Source organism: Falco naumanni, chromosome 9, assembly GCF_017639655.2.
Source record: "Falco naumanni isolate bFalNau1 chromosome 9, bFalNau1.pat, whole genome shotgun sequence".
NCBI classification, from domain to species: Eukaryota; Metazoa; Chordata; class Aves; order Falconiformes; family Falconidae; genus Falco; species Falco naumanni.
In genome coordinates, this window is record NC_054062.1 from 17761911 (window position 1) to 17779812 (window position 17902).

Genomic DNA, 17902 nt, shown 5'->3' on the forward strand with positions numbered 1-17902 from the left:
TGCCAGGTAGGAGGTTGCTCATGTTCCCCTGCTCAAAGTTTCATTGATCTTTTTGGAACTATGAAATAAAAGAATGATACCTCCTATTTTCTTTCAATGAAGAAGGTGAATAATTTTTATGGTATAATTTGAGAGAGAGTCTATCTGCCGGGTTTTGCCCTTTTAAAAGGCAGGAAAGAAGAAGAGAAGCTCAGCCAGGAGTTAAAGTATAAATAGAGATGTTCAAAAAGCCTTAGATAAAGTATGTCTTAAGAGGCAGCAATGTGAGTAGGAAAAAGATGAGAACCAAAATTTTGTTATGAGTAAAAATAATTACAAAAACTCAAGGACTTGGCTTAGGGAAAATGATTTCAACTATTTAAATTGGAAGACCATTAGACAAGGGAAAAGGGAAGTGAAATTCAGTGTTGAAAAACATTAGTTAAAGTTTTTTGGAAGGTACAGTTTATTTATTTTCATATATATTTAAAATAGTTCTTACATATACATATAATAAAGTCTAAGTTCAAATGAACTGCTCAGTGAGATTTGGGCAGTGCTCTGAGCAGCACAAAGCAAATATTTGCTCAATGAGTAACAAATTAGGAAAGAAACTGGAGGGAAAAATTCTGAATTTATGGGAAAATTGAGACAATCTCAAAAACTGAGATTCAATCTGGAATCAATAATGACCCAATTTAGCCAAGCACTAAAGTCAGAAGGCAAAAAAGGAGAAAGTTTGGAAGTTTCAGCTACACGTAGAAGTCTACAAAAACTTCAAAAAATTATTTGCTTACCTCAACAGCCTGATAAAATTCATTACTAAAAGATCACAAGAACTGGATAGTTAAGTTTCTCCTCCTCTAGGGGAAAACAGACTGGAATGAACAATAAATGGATGCATAGCTATTAATAGCATGCTTTTTCAAGTTTGTGTTCTTCTTATATTTCAGTTATCTCTGTAGTTTGTGTCCATATTGAAGGTAACATCTAAAGAGTCAAACATTCCTGTCTTTCCAGAATGATGAAAGAGATGGAAAGTTCATCTGCTAAACGGGCAGCCTTTAAAAGTAGGTACTTCAGAATTCTTTTCAACAATTGCCTTCTACTTGTATGTTATTCATACAATTTATTTGTAAAACATCATTCCAAAACCTTACAAAATATACTACCTATAAACCCAAGTTATCTGATCTAGACAAAATGAAAATATTACATGGAATGTTATCAAAAACTTGTATTTGACATGAACTGCTGCTTATGTGCAATAGCAGATTGAAAATAAAGGAGATTTGCTTAAACATTTACAATTCATAATGCTACCAACTCCAGGTACTGTTTCACACCTCATTTTAATTAGGAAGAAATACATACTCATGTAATTTCCAAATTAAACAAGGAACATTTCTGAATGATAGACAACTGTGTTTCTCTAGTTAAGTTCAAGGAAAACCAAGGATCAGAACTGAAGCATGGCCCTGAGAGTTTTAATCCAGTTGCCAAGTATTTCTTTCTATTTTGCTCCTCCAAAGAAGCTGATTTATATTTATGTTGTATTTATCAGTCATCTTACATGAACTTTCGTACAGTCTTAGAAATACTTTTGATGAGATTAGGAAAATAAAACTTGGAAAACTTCTTGCATCAGAACGTGTTCATTACAGAATAATACCTACACACTACACTAAAAATACTACATCCAGCAGAGTAACCATGGAAAACAGACCAGACCCCATTGATCCATAAACTTGTATGTTCATATATGTTCTTAAACATGTCAAAAAACAACCTTATCACCATGAAAAATGAAATCAAGGAGTTGCTACATTCCATCACAGTACAATTTTGCACAGAACTATTAGTGAGTTAAGTATTGAGAGATTCAAACGGAGTATTACTGAACTGAATAGAATACTGTAATTTAAAGTAACTTTTATCTGTATTTTGTAAGTAATAACAAATATATTAAAACTTACTGTTAGAAGAAGAATATGCTTAACAATACTCACCTGAATAAAAAAAATACCTAAATGAAATAACTACAATAATATACATTTTTCTTTGTACCACCAGTTCAAAGCTAAACCTGGGAATTAGTACATTATCATTTCAGTGAAGGAAAATTGTAAGTGCTAGTTACCTGGCACTTTTAAAGAATATATAAATTCACTGTAGGTCTACAGTAGAAAAAAAAAAAAGTTATTTAAACATTTATAGTGCCAGTATACTAAGAAAAATTATTTACTTGGAGAAAGTCTTGCTTTATTTTTTTTAAAAAATCTAGATTACAGTACCATTAAGGAAGTGCTGTTTCCAAAAATTATCAAGATTAGAAGCTTCAAGGGGGGGGGGGGGGGGGGGGGGGGGGGGGGGGCGGGGCAGGAATAATAAATCACTGACTAAAATTTATACATCTTACTCATTAGAACAAAATGAAATATGCCAACTATCAGTATACATCACCTGAATTATGCTATACACATGTAGCAGTATACGTAACCTAAATTTAATCTCATCTAAGTTTAATAATTTATTAAATAGGTAAGAACAAATATTTGGGCCAAATTTTCCAACACAGCTATAACGATTTAGACAACTACAGTATAAGGTGACTGTACTTATATTTGTTGAAGAGCTTCAATTGTGCCACGGTTTTAATGTCAGAACTACTGATATTAACAGAGAGATAATTTTGCTTAGAATAAAAAAATATCAGAAATATAAAAAAGAATAAAAAAAGGAAAAACTATAAGCTCTTTGCAGAGTGTTGTCTCCTACTCTATGTTCCGATGACTGCTGATAACAACACAGCCTAAGTCACAGCATCAAATAGCTTCCTAGAAAGTCTGAGATACTATACTATGATTCTCTGTGTTCACCCAACTTACCAACGTTTTTGCACTACTATTTTGAAACTATTGAGAGTACTGGGATGCATTAAACAGCATAACCAGCCAGTGAAAAGATGTGATTATGCCTCTGTATTTAGCACTGCTGCAGCCTCACCTTAAGTATCGTGTGCAGCTTTACACCCCTTGATTTCAAAAGGATGTTGAGGTACTTGAATGTGTCCAGAGAAGGGCAATAAAACTGGTGAAAGGGCTGGAAGGAATGTCCTGTGAGAAGTAGCTAAGGACTTTGAGTTTGTCTGCTTTGGAGAAAAGGAGCCTGAGGGGTGACCTCATTGCTCTCTACAGCTTCCTGAGGAGGGAAGTGGAGACAGACGTGCTGATCTCTTCTCCCTGGTACCCAGTGACAGGATGAGTGGGAATGGTTCAAAGTTGCGTCAGGGGAGGTTCAGACTTGACACTAGGAAGCACTAATAACATGCTTTAGCTTTTGGTCAGCCTTGAAGTGGGCAGGCTAGACGATCCTTTTAGGTCCCTCCTAACTGAAGTATTCTGTTCTATTCTAAATATTCTACCATAAAGGAAATTTGCTTTCTGCAACTTAATGCTGCAATTTCTTTAATTTTTGACAGGAGGAAGAAACAAAGTTTTCTTCAGCATAAAAAGTCCAGGGTAAAAACAAAAAATAATAAATGTTTAGAGGGATGTTTAAATTGTGTATGCAGGAGAAAGTGGAGGTGCAATTGTTCATGAAAGCTCTCAATTAATACCAAAAGATAAAGCTATTACAATAATCTGAAAGTTTTTGATACCTCTCTCCGTCGAGAAGCCCAACAGGTTTGTTTGATTTTCCAAACAACAGCGGCCACCAGCAGTAAGGATAAGAAACAACTGCAATTATAAAAGAAAAAAAAACCATCATTGTAACATAATGGTCTGAAAAAGCTTATGTTTTTAGGGTATCGAAGGTAACAATAATACATGTAAGTGTGGGGAAAAAATTCCACAAAAATAGAGCAAAACAAAACTTTACCAGTATGACAAACAACAGTCAACCATCCAAGTTCAGAGTCAAAAGACAATGCACACCTCTGATGCTGTGGTGGTCTCCATAAAATGCTATTACTGTCTCCATTACCATAGGATAAGCACCGTTACAACCATCCAAATACCCGCAACAGTCTCAGCAAATATGCACTGCATATTCCACATTTAGCAGACGGAAAAAAAAGGGTGAACTATAGCAAAAAATGATACCAATTTACACTTCTCTCAGTTTGTGAATTCTGAATAATTTCTTGGGATGCAGGAATGATAAGTATGCAGGGAGTATAATTAGTTTGAGGAACCATGTTTCACATTACAATAGGTCTGTTTTATCAAATTGAGCATTTCTAAGGTGAATTGCCCAGGGAAAACATCCCAAAGAACATTACCACGTTACAATCCCAAAGGCACAACAGAAGAACTAAAAATATCAAAATTATTAAACTTCTGCAGTCCACAATCAGCATATGCCTTCTCACTTGCTTCAATATTCTTTTACCTGTAACATTTAGTCTTTAAAGGATTTTTGTAGATCATTGAACTCTCAACCTCTTTTAGTGGATTTCTGGATACTTGACAAAAGGCTTCTAAAGTTAACACCTAATGTAAGCAGTCAGAAGATCTTTTCATTTGTTAGACAGTTTTTTATAAAAGTATCTGGAATTTCTAGCTGTGTGAAGACCTTTCAGACATGTTAGCACATCTGCTGTACATGATGTTCTCAATGAATACTCCTGTAACTCCTGAATTATACCAGCTATCCATATTTTCTTTTTATACTAACAAGCTTCAAAATGTATTCTTTAACTAATATGGGAAATGCAAAGAATTCACTGAAGTAGTATAGTTCAGAGAAGTACTGTGCATAAATACAAAATACAATCATTATCCATGCAGTAACACCAACGTTTCCCTATACCATGCTGTAAACAGAACTGAAAATATGACCTAGAAGATACATCTCCAGAAGTAACAGCTCATGGGATTCAGTATTTAACCATAATATAGAGACATTAGAAACTGTTTATGGCAACTATAGTTTAATATCGCTATCAAGGTAATAGAATTAAAGCACCAAATTCATTCCTTGGTCTGCAAGCAACAGAACCAGTTGTACCACTGAATATTTGATAACAAAAAGTACCATTGCCCTGAGCATGTTTAAAAGTCAGTCTCCATAACACAACTTTCTTTCATGGTTAAAGTAATACAAATCAATATGGCTTTTTATCAGCATTTTATTCACTTAAAACACTTTTCACTGTGAGCTTTCAAAATCCTTTTTTATCAATTTCTTCTTTCAACACCCTTGAGAAAGCCTGCCAGAGTGAGGCCAAGTTTGAAAGGGAAACAGATAAAGTGGTTTGGGCATAGAATGCTCAATTAAAATTATCCGCTTAGGGTTTTTTTACTTAAGAGACTTAATTCTGTCTGTTCAGCTCCAAGAAGGCTAATTGTTCTGAAAAGGAAAAAATGGTTAAAGGATCTGTTTCTAGATACAAAGTTTGACTTTCCTCTTAACAGCCACTGTCAATTACCAGCATTTTTTTAGCAGTCTTTTAATGCTCTTTGGGACTTGGGGATTTTTATGCAAAGGAAGATAATATTCTCCCTCTCTGTTTTTTTAATATTGTGTTGAGCTTTTATTGGTTCCTGGCATATTTTAAATATTGTGTTGAGCTTTTATTGGTTCCTGGCACAGAGCATTTAAAAAACAAAGGGACTTGGAATTTTGATTGGTTCAGATCGATGGATCAGAACAGTTCAGCATATCTAAGAACCATTCTGCCAATAGAAAATTGTTGAAAGAGTCAATGATCTGCAATAAAAGGATGTGAGAGAGCAAATGCTGGTTCGAGAACCTTGGGGAATTCAGAAGAGGAATCTCAACCTTATGCTTTCATGAATCTCAGCATAAATCATCTTTCTACATGTGTAGGAAAGGAACTAATGAGCAAGAACATTTTAATTGATACAGCATTTTATTAACAGTATTTCTTACCAGAAGAGTTTCTCTTAAGAGTTTTTTTACAACAAAATATCTAAGTGGCACAAAGAATGTTATGACAGAAACTGATCATCAGAGAAAGTTCACCATTTTGTTTAATGCATTGCTTCAGTTGATGCACCGATTTAACTTTTTAAAATTCATCTTTAGCTGTCTCCCTCTCTTCAGTTGCCTTTGAAAGCAAGTAGAAGTTGACTGTGAATTTATATTTGGTGTCTAGGGAAAAGCAGAACTAAAAAATCCCACTGACCACCAGAATAAATCGAGTTTTTACAGCAGCATCTTTTAAGATTTTTAAACCAACAGTTGCTTACAAATACTATTTCCCAGAAGTGTTTTCCCTACGGTATACTGCACTGCCTAGCTGCAACTGCAACAGATGCTGAGGGGTAACATCAGGGTACTGACACATTGCTATAAATTAGCATGCTGTGCATGAAGTAAGGGTAAGCCATCTCATTTACTCTTCTTCTCCTGTACAGTCCTTTCAAAAAAACTAAATTAGGGACACATCAGCAGCTCTGCTTAAAGTTATGAACTCAAAGCTCCTGGAATTTGAAAAAGATTCATATTTTCAAGGGAGCTGGTCACAAGGAACTGAGAAAGTCTTGCACTCTAAGGCTGCTTCCTTATGACCAGAAACTGAACCTCTTTCCTTAGAAAATTCTGTCTTTCATATTTATTAACTTGTTGAACAATCCTCTTTAGCTAGTGAAAGAAAAAAACCTTGAGATTTCTGGCTGAGAAACTTCAGACAAATTGCTTCTGTGCTCTGTACATTAATGGAACTAGGTCACACATTGAACTTTCCTGTCATCAGTCAGAACATCACTTAGTTTATGTGCAAAGTCAAAATCAGAAATGAGTGTTTCAAAGACACACTTATAAAATCATATAAATCATTGGAAATTACAGCATTGATAATGTGAAATGTTTACTTAACACTTTTGTATCATCTTTTCTTGGCAAGTAAACATGAAAAAATTTACTTTCTTTGCTGTTTTGTTTAATATAAATAATCAGAAGGAAAAAAGATATCAAAATTCATGTTAACGAAGAGAAGACACACAGAGAAAATAGATTTTGTCAAACTAACCTGGTTCCAGGCTGTGGTAAGATAATAGTCTTGGTTTATTTAGGGCAATAAAAATTAAAGCTGACTGCAAAGGATCTCACAATATTGAGTGACTTGGCAGTAAAACAAGAAAATGAAATTGCCAATGAACTGAAAGCAATGTGCACAAGGAAAAAAACCACCAACCTCTCTAGCTACAAATACATGATGATAGCTTCTAAATTAGCAATTACCACTCAAGAAAACGGTCTTGAAGTCATTGCGAATAGTTCTTTGAACATATCAACTGAATGTTTAGTGGCAGTCAAAACAGGAAAGAGGATGTTAGGAGAGATTAGAAAAGGAATAAAGAACAAAACAGAAGCATTGGGATGCCAGTGCATAAATCTATAGTATGTCTGTATCTCAAAGCACTCATCACCTATCTCAAAAACACTAAGTTGAACTTAAAGGTTATAAAGGAGTAGAGTCATCTTGGCTAGGGGAATGGAATCGAAGTAGAAATAAGCTCTTTTCAGTTTTGAAATAATAAGAAATTTGAGACATGATAAAGGTATTAACATCATCGGCAAATGGTATAACAGCAGGACAAGTACAGATGGATGCTCTCCAGTCTCTCAGTATACTTCTTAGCTCCTTCTTGTGACAGATGTAAGAAATGAAAGCATAACCACAAATAGCGTAGCAAAACAGAGATCAGTGCAGGGCAAAAGTAGTGAATTAGAAATTGGCCAAATGACAGCTAAAATCCAACTTTTCAGAACGGGACCAACACCAGAAAAGAAAATGTCTAGATGGGTTTGCAAGGTTCCTAGAGTATCAGATGTAGTCAGTTTTGACAAGATTCATATATAATAGCTGAAAGGTCCATGCATGATATAAAGACCGACAAAAAAAGATGGTTAATGGTAACAAGAATTCATACAGCTTGCCAATTGGTCAATTGTACCTATTCCATCAATATTTATGTAATTATTTATAAGTGCAATCACGACTAAGTTGTATTTATGAGGACAAGTAAACCAGGCCTCATTGACAGAGCAAAGGATATATATTCCTCTTGGAATGAAGCAATTTCAAAAATAATCTAGAGAACAGTGTGAATGACCAGCTCAGTAAGAATTGTTGCTGGGATGCTGAAACAAAAAGGGTTAAAACAATCTTAAATACTGAGATGCACAGTGGTAAGCAGCACTTGGTAAGTTAATTTATTAATTTACTACAAATTATTTGCCAAAACAGATACTATCAGTCTTGTTCCTGAAATTCTGATAATTGCATGTTTTTAAAGGAGCTAGAAACTTGGAAAGAACAGAGAGAAGAACCACAAACAATATCCAAAGGTTGGAGAAAATTTTTTATTGACAATGATTTAACAAGCTCAATCATTTCATTTTTCAAAAAGATCAAGTGGAGACTTCCCTACAGTGTGTACAAGCTTCCATGGGGAAAAAATACCAAGGCTCAGTCATCTAGAACAGAAATGCATGGTAGGAAACAATGGCTGGAAGCAGACACATTTGAACTAAACTCAGACATTATGATTTATTTTACTGTATCATAAAATAATGTTACATAGACTAAAAAAAGGAGATTTGACTATGCTGAAAAGGACCAGATAATCTAAGATACAAAAATGGAAGGAGCATAAACAAGGAGTACCAAAAATAAGTGTGCTTACACAGACTCATCAACATGGTCATAGATTTAGGTCCACCATTTCTGACTCTGTAGCTGAGGCTCTGAATGACATCCAAATAAACAGACAGATGCCTTTGCAATGCTTCTGTTGGCATTCAAACATTTAGATGTTTGAACATTTGAACATTCAAACATTCTGATGGCTTATGAAATGCTGACCCAGAGTGAATGACCTTCTGTACTTATGAATGTAAACCTTCCCAACAAGACAATTATCATGCTAAGACACATTTGAAACCATGGCACCCAAGTGTTTTCAGGATTTTGTAGTCTCCAGAACAAAGAAATGATCTGCCAGAAGATAACAGCATAGTTTTGCACAGTTGTTCTTCAAACCCTGTGGAAGAGACTAGGAGGAAACACTTAAAAAGTATGCTTGAAAACAAGCAATTCATCACCAGTGGTGTGTATTACAGGCTAATTGAAGGTTATCGTCTTAAGTAGGAGACAACTAACAATTAGTGAATGGATGAATTGAAGAGGAAGCCTTGCACATAAGTAGTTTATGTCCAACGCAGCAGAGGAAACTGGCCAAGGAAGGGCTGCAAGAGAACAGGGCGTTGCAGTAAGGTTCTACGCTAGACAGACAGTCTACCCAGAAGGGCTTTGGGTAGTATCAAAGAGAAGTAGAGAAAAGGAAAACTGCAAGGAATAATTATAACCCGTGTAACTTTTTGCAATTTACAGATAAATTTTTAACTTTCAGAGGTCGTATTTAGATATATTTAGTGCAATTCACAGCCCTGGCTGAGGATTGAGAGGTAGCCACTGTTAGAAAACCACAACAGCTACTCTTAATGGAGACCCCAAAAGCTCAGTCTATGACATCGGAAGTGTTATGGAGAAACTGGTCAGATTAATGTCTACTGATGGGTGCTTAAGCATAAAAATATCAAATATACCTCTGACAAGATAATTTTACTCTTTTTAAAAGGACTTGTGATAAAGAATTTCATCTTTCTAAATGAAGAACAGTCTGTTATCTTAAACATGCACAATATTAAGCAAAACTTTTGTTTTACTTTATAAAGTGAGAAACTGAGAAACTACTTTCTTCGTGTGTGCTTAGGAGGCAGACTGAAAAGCAGCCGTTAAAGGGAATTGGTGGATGTGCAGCTGCTTGGTATGCGCAAATTAAAAGGAAAGCTGTAGATTAGCTTTAAAGAAACTCAAATTACAGGGATAAACGCAGGGGGAAATTTGTGAAATGCAACAGTCAGTATGGTTGGACTATATGAATCAATTACACATTTGTGCCTTAAGCTCTATGACTGCATTACAAACACACTATAGAATTCCTTTTTATTAAATACATATTAATGCCTGTAAGTTATATATTATAACAAAAGAGTACCTGTGTTAAAATGAAACAATTTACTTATTTTTACAGTGATGGAAAAAGAACTGTTTTATGAATTACATATAAATATTTTAAGGATCAATATTGTAAATGGAAGGTAAACAGAACAAAACAAAATGTTCCATCCTTTGCTATTTCTTTTCTCATTCTTTTATTATTTAACATGCAAAGAGAAATCAAAATGTCTGAAAATGTATGTAAATATTCAGGCATGAATAATTGCTGTTTCTATTATTTTACTTGAGCCACTAATTTGCATAATAATTCAGTAAAGATTCCCATATTGGTTGAAAGTAAACACTTTACCTTAAATCTAGTATGCTTTTAATTCTATTAAAATTAATAATTGTGTGGGATTCTATTTCAAGGACCCATCACATTTACTCGTCTTACAAGAGGGGACAAAGTACAGCAGCACCACACAGCTGAGCATGGGGCAGACCCCTCAGGCTACCCCGGTTAAGCCCACCTTGGGAGCAGCACACCTCTTTGTCAAGACCATTCCACCAACTCACAAGAATGCCAGCCGTCTGCTAGCCAGATTGCAGCACCACACGGACACAGTCATACTGTCACCATGCCCAACCACACGTGGCAGACATCCTTAAACCCCTAGGGGAATGCCTGCACTGCTGGTTTAGCGTGGATCTGGGGCAGGCTTCTGAACGAATCCCCTGATTTTCACCACTGTTGTGCTTTAGATCATACCATGGAGAAATTTTGGAGCTCATGATGCAGAAGCTGACCTGGAAGACGTGCAATGCACACTCCAGATGCAAAGGGGCTGTCAGTCTGCAGAACTAAACTAAAGCTGGTCCAAAGTGAAAAGCTGACAAGGTGCCTGTAGTGTGGATGTCAGGTCCTCGGCACCATTTTGCTCAACAGACGATCTGTTTGTCCACACTGCTTACTAATAGAGACAGAAACACCCAAAGATTACTTTCGTAAAGTTATTTAGATGCATAGCAGTCTCACTGACTGCCCACACGTGTATACTGACAGATATTCTAAAAGCTTTTCCCGAGTAATTTTTTGAAAATAAGAGCTGGCCCATCAAGGCAACTACTGCTTAATTACTTGAACCTTGCTCTGCTGAGTAAGGCAATAGTTAAATATCCTTCCAGATCCACAAACCTCTTGCCTGTTGATATCACTTTCTTTGCCAAGAGCATAAAAATGTACACTTCACTAAACAGCAACCTTAACAGCAACCCTACACTGTATTAACAATGTTTCTCCTTCATAACACCAATGGAATTTTTAAACACCAACAAAAAATACTAGTATTCAGTAAAAAAAAAAACAACCTGATGACAACAATCTTTTTAATGTAGACACATGCAAAGAAAACACCTCACGTCTACGTTAGTGTTTTTTTAATTAATGTTGCAAAAGTTTCCTAAGAGATCGCGTATACTGTTTTTCTGACAAATGTTTTCTGACATATTATTTACTATCTTTCTATTGGCAAATAGAGCACATTTTAATTGATATGTTATAAAGCAAGCACACTTCTAAAATAAAAATTGAACAATTATTTTCCTAAAACCATGACTTTGAATAGCAATTACTGTCACAGCAATTGATTTCTCTCATTGTACTTGATAAGAGCATTGTGTTTATGATTATGATGTGCTAGGTTCAGCCATCCTTACTTGTGTTAACTAATATACACATGACAAGCAGCTCCAAAGATTGCAGCAAGATTAGCTGAAGTACAAAGCACTGTAAACATAATATTAGGAGTCTGATATGTATGAGAGCAGTATAAATTTTTTTTCATGTTTTAATGATTAATTAAATTGCTCTGAATCACACAGCTTTACAAACACTGTTATAAGTAGGAATATTTCAATAATTAGCAATTCTGAATGATCCTGGGAAATGTTACAGTTCCAAATTAATTGGGAAACGACTTAGAGGAAAGTCATCTTGGCTAGTCATGGAGTGGGACATGCAGCTTCCAGTCAGTGGCAATGCGGTGTGTGGGGTCAGGGGAATAAATCTTGGTTGACCGTGTGGAGCTAAGACCAGCCAGTAGTGCTTGTCTCCTGGTCTAAGAGGGCACTGGCTGCTGCATCCAGTGAAAGACTGCCTGCTAAGCCAGCCCTACCATCTAGGTGATCTGGGAATGTCCTTCCCTTATTCTTGCTAGCTGAGAGAAATGCCACCAGCACCTCCATGCACTGGCTGCACCCCACACTCCATCTTCTGGAGCCGTGCAGCTAATGGCTGTAACATTTCCCTCTTCAGCTACATATATTTTATTGCTGCACATACCTAAATATGGCAGGGTTTTTTCCCCATCAGCCTAGTTCCCATTCTGAGTCAGATTTTTCCTGCCCCTGTTGTTTTAACAAAGCAATAGCTCCTGAGCTCCAGCTTTCCCCCCATAGTTTCTCCACACAAAAAAAATATATAATTCTCCAAGGGAAATTTAATTTAATTGTGAAAATTTTAATTCAAAAGCCATACAAAAGCTTCAAGCCCTCGGTTCTTGCTTTCCAGACTGTAAAGCAAAAGAACTGCCTGAATATGAAGTAAATTATCTACAATGGTATTTAAAAGTTCACATATTACCAAAAATCATTTAAATGCAAATTTTAATTTATTTACATGTGTCTCAAATGGAATTCACACAAGTTAAGCAACACCTTTCAAGTTCATTTGAAACTAATTACATGGATAATTCTTCTTATCCAGATGACAGTGATTAAAAATGTTATTTCTGGATACAGTCCCGAAAATACATACATTACCATAAATAAATCTTGCATGAAGTATCTCCTGAAAGTCACATAACTGCCCCTAAAATTTGCTTCTCACGTCTACAACTATCAACCTTATAAAAAAAACACAAAAGAATAGCAGTAAATATATATATATATACATGTATGTATATGTATATATATGTGGCCTTGTACTAATCTGCTTCTCCCAGGCAGAACCCTGCGTTTGGTAAAAATGCATTGTAAAGGATATCCACATTAGATTTGTTTTACCATGTCACGGTTCATTAACAGCAGCAGCACCTGCTCAGAGATGCAGTTCATAAAATTACTGACCAAGGTTTTCAATGAAGATTTACAAACATTACAAGGGCATAATGGCAATACCTTAGCTCATGAATTAAAAAATACATTCATATACAGAGAGTCAATTGAAATGATTTTTCTTTAATATATGCAAAATTTCTTAAAGATGGCAATAGAAAACCTGTATACCCTTTTCTGCAGTTCACACTGCACAGCAATTGCCATGAACAGCTCTGCAGGTATAGAAAACACTAACACATAATTATTCTAATGTGAGAAAAGGCTGGCACTGTACACAATAGGGATCAGAATTTAAAATAAACTGTTAAATGGTATGTGCTTTTCTATTTATTTCAGTATTTAACATATATTAAGAAAAAGAAAAGAAAAGAAAAAAAAAAAAAAGAAAAAAAAAGGAAAACCAAAGGAATAGGTTTCAATGATTTCAGATTTCTGCATTTCAACAAAGTGTTCTTTGATGCCAGCCTAACACCTACCAGGCACCGTCAATGCAGACCCACGTTATACAACAGGAAACATCAAACCTTTGTGAAGATTTCCACCTAATATCAGAGCAGTTCTTTTAACTGAGAACAGGAGGCCCCATCTAAAGAATTTACTGTTCCTGCTGTAGGAAAATGCTACCATTCTTATTTTCATGACATCTGCCTCTTAGAATCGCACACAAACGGAATACTTCCACTTGGAAGCAGATGTAACTGCTACTGATTCTCACTTAGAATAAAATAAAAGGAAGGAGGAAGGCTGGGATGGAGCAATGGACAGAGTGCTCAGGCTCTTAAACACAATTCAGTTCAGAAAGTACATCAACACATTCTTTTTCCCTGGTAGATGAGATGCTGATCAGTGATAATCCCAAGCTTTATAAATGAAATCTTTTCAGAGACAACAGGCTAGGGGGGACCCTACTCCCACATAATAAATTCCTGGTTTTCTGTACATTAGAATCAGAGAGTTTGGATGTTTTTATGAAGGAAAGAGAAGTTTGGCAGATCAGCGTAGCAGATCTTTCTACAGAATTTCATCTTCCACAGAGTAGATGGATATGAAGATGAAAATTTCCTTCTGTCTGGAGGGACTGTTATTGACTATGGCAGAAAGATGGTAAAGGAATTCCTCAGAAAGGATCTTATTCCCTGGTGTTATGAAGAAATATACCTGGAAAACAAGGATATTGTAACATTTTAAAGAAAAGAGCCCTACTAAAATCTCAGAGGCAGTCTAGCTTTAAAGATATAATTTAACTGCACCACTACACCAGCCACTGCAGGAGGCACATTCACACATGAGCAAATAATCTCAAAAGATATTTCTTTTTAATGGCAGATAATGCTTAAATCTCAGAACCTGATATAATATTTTTGAATCAGTAGTACTCAGGTGGGTGTGGGGTCATTTATTTTAGCATCTGACCTATGTTCCAGCTATATCTTAGAAAGTATTCAAAGTAAAGCCCCTTCAAGAAACCACAGAACAGTCAAGGTGTGAAGGCACCTCTGGAGCTCATCTAGCCCAACCCCCAGCTAGAGCAGGCTCACCTTGAGCAGGTTGCACAGGATCATGTCCAGGTGGGTTTTGAATGTCTCCAGAGATGGAGACTCCCCAGCCTCTCTGGGCAGGCTGCGCCAGTGCTCCATCAGCCTCCAGGTAAAGAAATTCTTCCTCATATTCAGCTAGAACTTTTTGTGTTTCAGTTTGTGCTCGTTGCCCCTTGTACTGTCGCTGGGCACCACCGGAAAGTGCCTGGACTCATTCTGTCACCTCCTATATGGCTACACACTCAATCCTCTGAAATCTCAAATCAAACTATTTACTCCAACTCCACAAGAGTAGCAGTAGCTTGTAGGTGGCTCCTGAACAGCTCTAACCTGACTATGATCATGCGATGATACTGTCGATCTGCTGCAACTCGATCCTGTTGCACAGTTTGTACCTGTTTTCTTTTTTGAGGAATTCTCATTAACTGGCCTTCTCTAGCTGCCCAGCCAAACAACAGTCGAAAAGTAAGGAACGACACATGTGATCCAAGCTCACTATTACTTCCACAAGGCAGTCTGAATTTTCCCATGACACTGTTTTCTAAAATACCCGAGAAGTTTGCACCACAGCTACCTGGACTGCTTAATATGTACACTACGACTAATTAAAAAAAAAAGTAAGTATACCTCTGTGAAATATAATGTAATATATATTTTATATATATAAAATGAGAATAAAATTATGTAGATATTATGGAAGAATGGAATTATAGAACAGGATTGTTTTACTTCTTAGTTAATCAGTAATATAAATAACAACAACAAAAAACAGGAGTAGGTATTCATGGACTGATCCACCCAAGCACCAACACTTAGTAGCCCAGTGCATGACTGTGTACACAACACACTACAACCCAAGGATTAGATGCACAGGCTGAAGTGCTCCAGCTCTTTCGCATCTTTCCAAACTGTTTTTGGAAGTAATGAAAATTTATTATAGTAAAAGATGCTTATTGCCTTCAGGTGGCCCATTGGCTGTAGGAAGTATTTTTAATGGTAGCAGCCTTTCTGTTTCAAGATTGGTTTTGGCAGTGGAAGTCTGCAGCGTTGCAGAGAAACCAAAATCAACATTGTGGGCAACTTAACATAGCACCCCTGTGCCCTGGAGCTTTCTGACTGCTTTCCACAGGACCACCGAATATTGGTGTGGCACAGAACATTTGGACTGCTCCACAGAAGCTGAAAGAAATACATGAAAGGGAAGTGAGCCTAAAAAATAATTAAAAAAACCAGTATACTGCCAAAACCATGCTGTAAGTCCCCGGAGGAACACATTTAAAATTATTATTAGAAATATAACCAAAATAATTTTGTTGAGCAGAAAGAACAAAATTAAATAAAATAATAAATAAAACCTCAATAATGGCATTAATAAATCTTCACAATTTAAGCTCTGAATGCATAACTGAAAACAGGGAGACTGAAGTATTGATGGTATCAACTGCATTTCATACAAATTGTATTTTAAAGTTAGCAGCATCAATAAAATATCAGTATAATACATATTAGTTTATTAGTAAGAACAGCTACCACATCCGTGTAAAATCATTTATTAATGTATATTGAATGTACAAAACCAACATAATCCTTTCTCTCCTGAGGCATAAACTCCAATAACAGTTTAAAATCATCTCTGACAACTGCCTCTACAAAGCCTGAGTTTATTGGTCTTTGCTGTGCAATGAAACATCAAAATATTTCTTGAAGGTAAGGAAGAAAGAAATGTGTTTGAACCGGGAATTTGTTATTTGTAGGAAAATGAATATAAGAAAAATTATTGATTTTTTTCATTATGTACATGTACTGAAATGTTACAGTAAATGTAAGGGGAGTTTAAATAACTTTATGAAATAAAATAATTATTAAAAATAACTACATAATGTAAAAAGGCACACATATACATTTTTATATTTATATTTTCCTACCTACATAATTCATGTATATATACATAAAGCTGTCTTTTCATATTAAATATACCACAAGCCATATCAAAAGCTGCTCTAGTGAGTATGAATGAATGATCAATTATGCACACAGCCTATATATACAACTAAAAAGCGAAAATGCATCTAGTGTACATCAGGACGCTATCCAGAAGACCAACATTCACATTTCATTCTGCCAATACAATATCAAACTAAAGTGAACCATTTAAAAGGACTCTGAAATATATTACACAATAAAGCTCTAGATGTGATCTTTAACTCTCAGCAGTTCTTCCTTTCACCTCTTTGAAGCAGCAAATAAACAAGATTTACAATCAAAGGGGTTTAATCTAACGTAAACTGAAATTAATCTCCATAGAATAAATAGAACACAGCACCCATAAAGTGTGATTATGTTTCTTTTACTCATAGAAAAGCCTTTCATATTTCACATAAATTTATGGGTTTGCCCTTCATGGGTGAAATACTCTATATTTCTCTCAACAAGTGATGTTGTATATAAAACTCCCAGATCTAAAAATAAAGAAATTAAACTATGTCCGGTAAATTTGCAGGCAAATGATGAAATACAGAATTTATTATTTTCTGCAGTAACTCTCAAGAAGAATTCAAAATAGAATACCTTTTTTCTCTTTTAAAATAGATGTGTTTTTACTTCAGCTGGTTTTCAATTATTTTGTTGATTTATGCTAATACAAGATGTAAAATTAAGGGGAAAAAAAAGCCTTATTTATTCTAATCATGGTCAATTAGTATATCTGGGGGAAAAGGACTGAAGACCAATGCCACATTTCAGCAGCCTTCTAAACTAAAAGATTCAAATTATTTCAAGAATTTTTATTTTGCTTTCTCCTCATTCTTTCCTTCCACTGCATTGCTCCTCTAGTGCAGAAGTTATCCTCTGATAAAAAATCACAGAAATATAAACTACACTTAGAAAGCCACCAAGCCACGTCAATATTGTTTAGCATATTAGCCTCAAATACAATCAAGAAATTTAATACATTGCATAATGAAGTTTTCCCTTCATTATGTAACATTTTCAATACCTTTTCCAAAAAGGAGAATATATTTGAAGTGAGAGCTGTAAAAAAAAAATATCATAACTCTCCTTGTTAAAAGCCCTATTAACATGAAAATTTCCTGAAAACAGATATGGATTTTTAGATTTCCAAGCCAAAGAAGCATCATAAATGTTCTGTAATTCTACTGTATAAGGAATACAACCCCCCCAATTCCTCTTCACCTAATATTTTAGAATTTCAACTGAAAAGACTCAAGGCATGTAAGGAAATAAATATAATTTTGAAACTACAGAGTGTTTTCCCAAAATATCACAAAAA

The 17902-nt window shown here is 35.4% G+C and overlaps 1 protein-coding gene across 2 annotated transcripts in view; it reads right to left on the reverse strand.

Annotated features, from left to right (window-relative positions):
- Positions 1–17902, reverse strand: part of ATRNL1 (attractin like 1) — a 526081-nt gene that overhangs the window by 227669 nt on the left and 280510 nt on the right. For both annotated transcript variants that reach the window (XM_040607278.1, XM_040607277.1), the window contains exon 26: positions 3641–3719. In XM_040607278.1, the coding sequence (XP_040463212.1) occupies positions 3641–3719 (79 nt within the window). The remainder of the gene's footprint in view (positions 1–3640; positions 3720–17902) is intronic.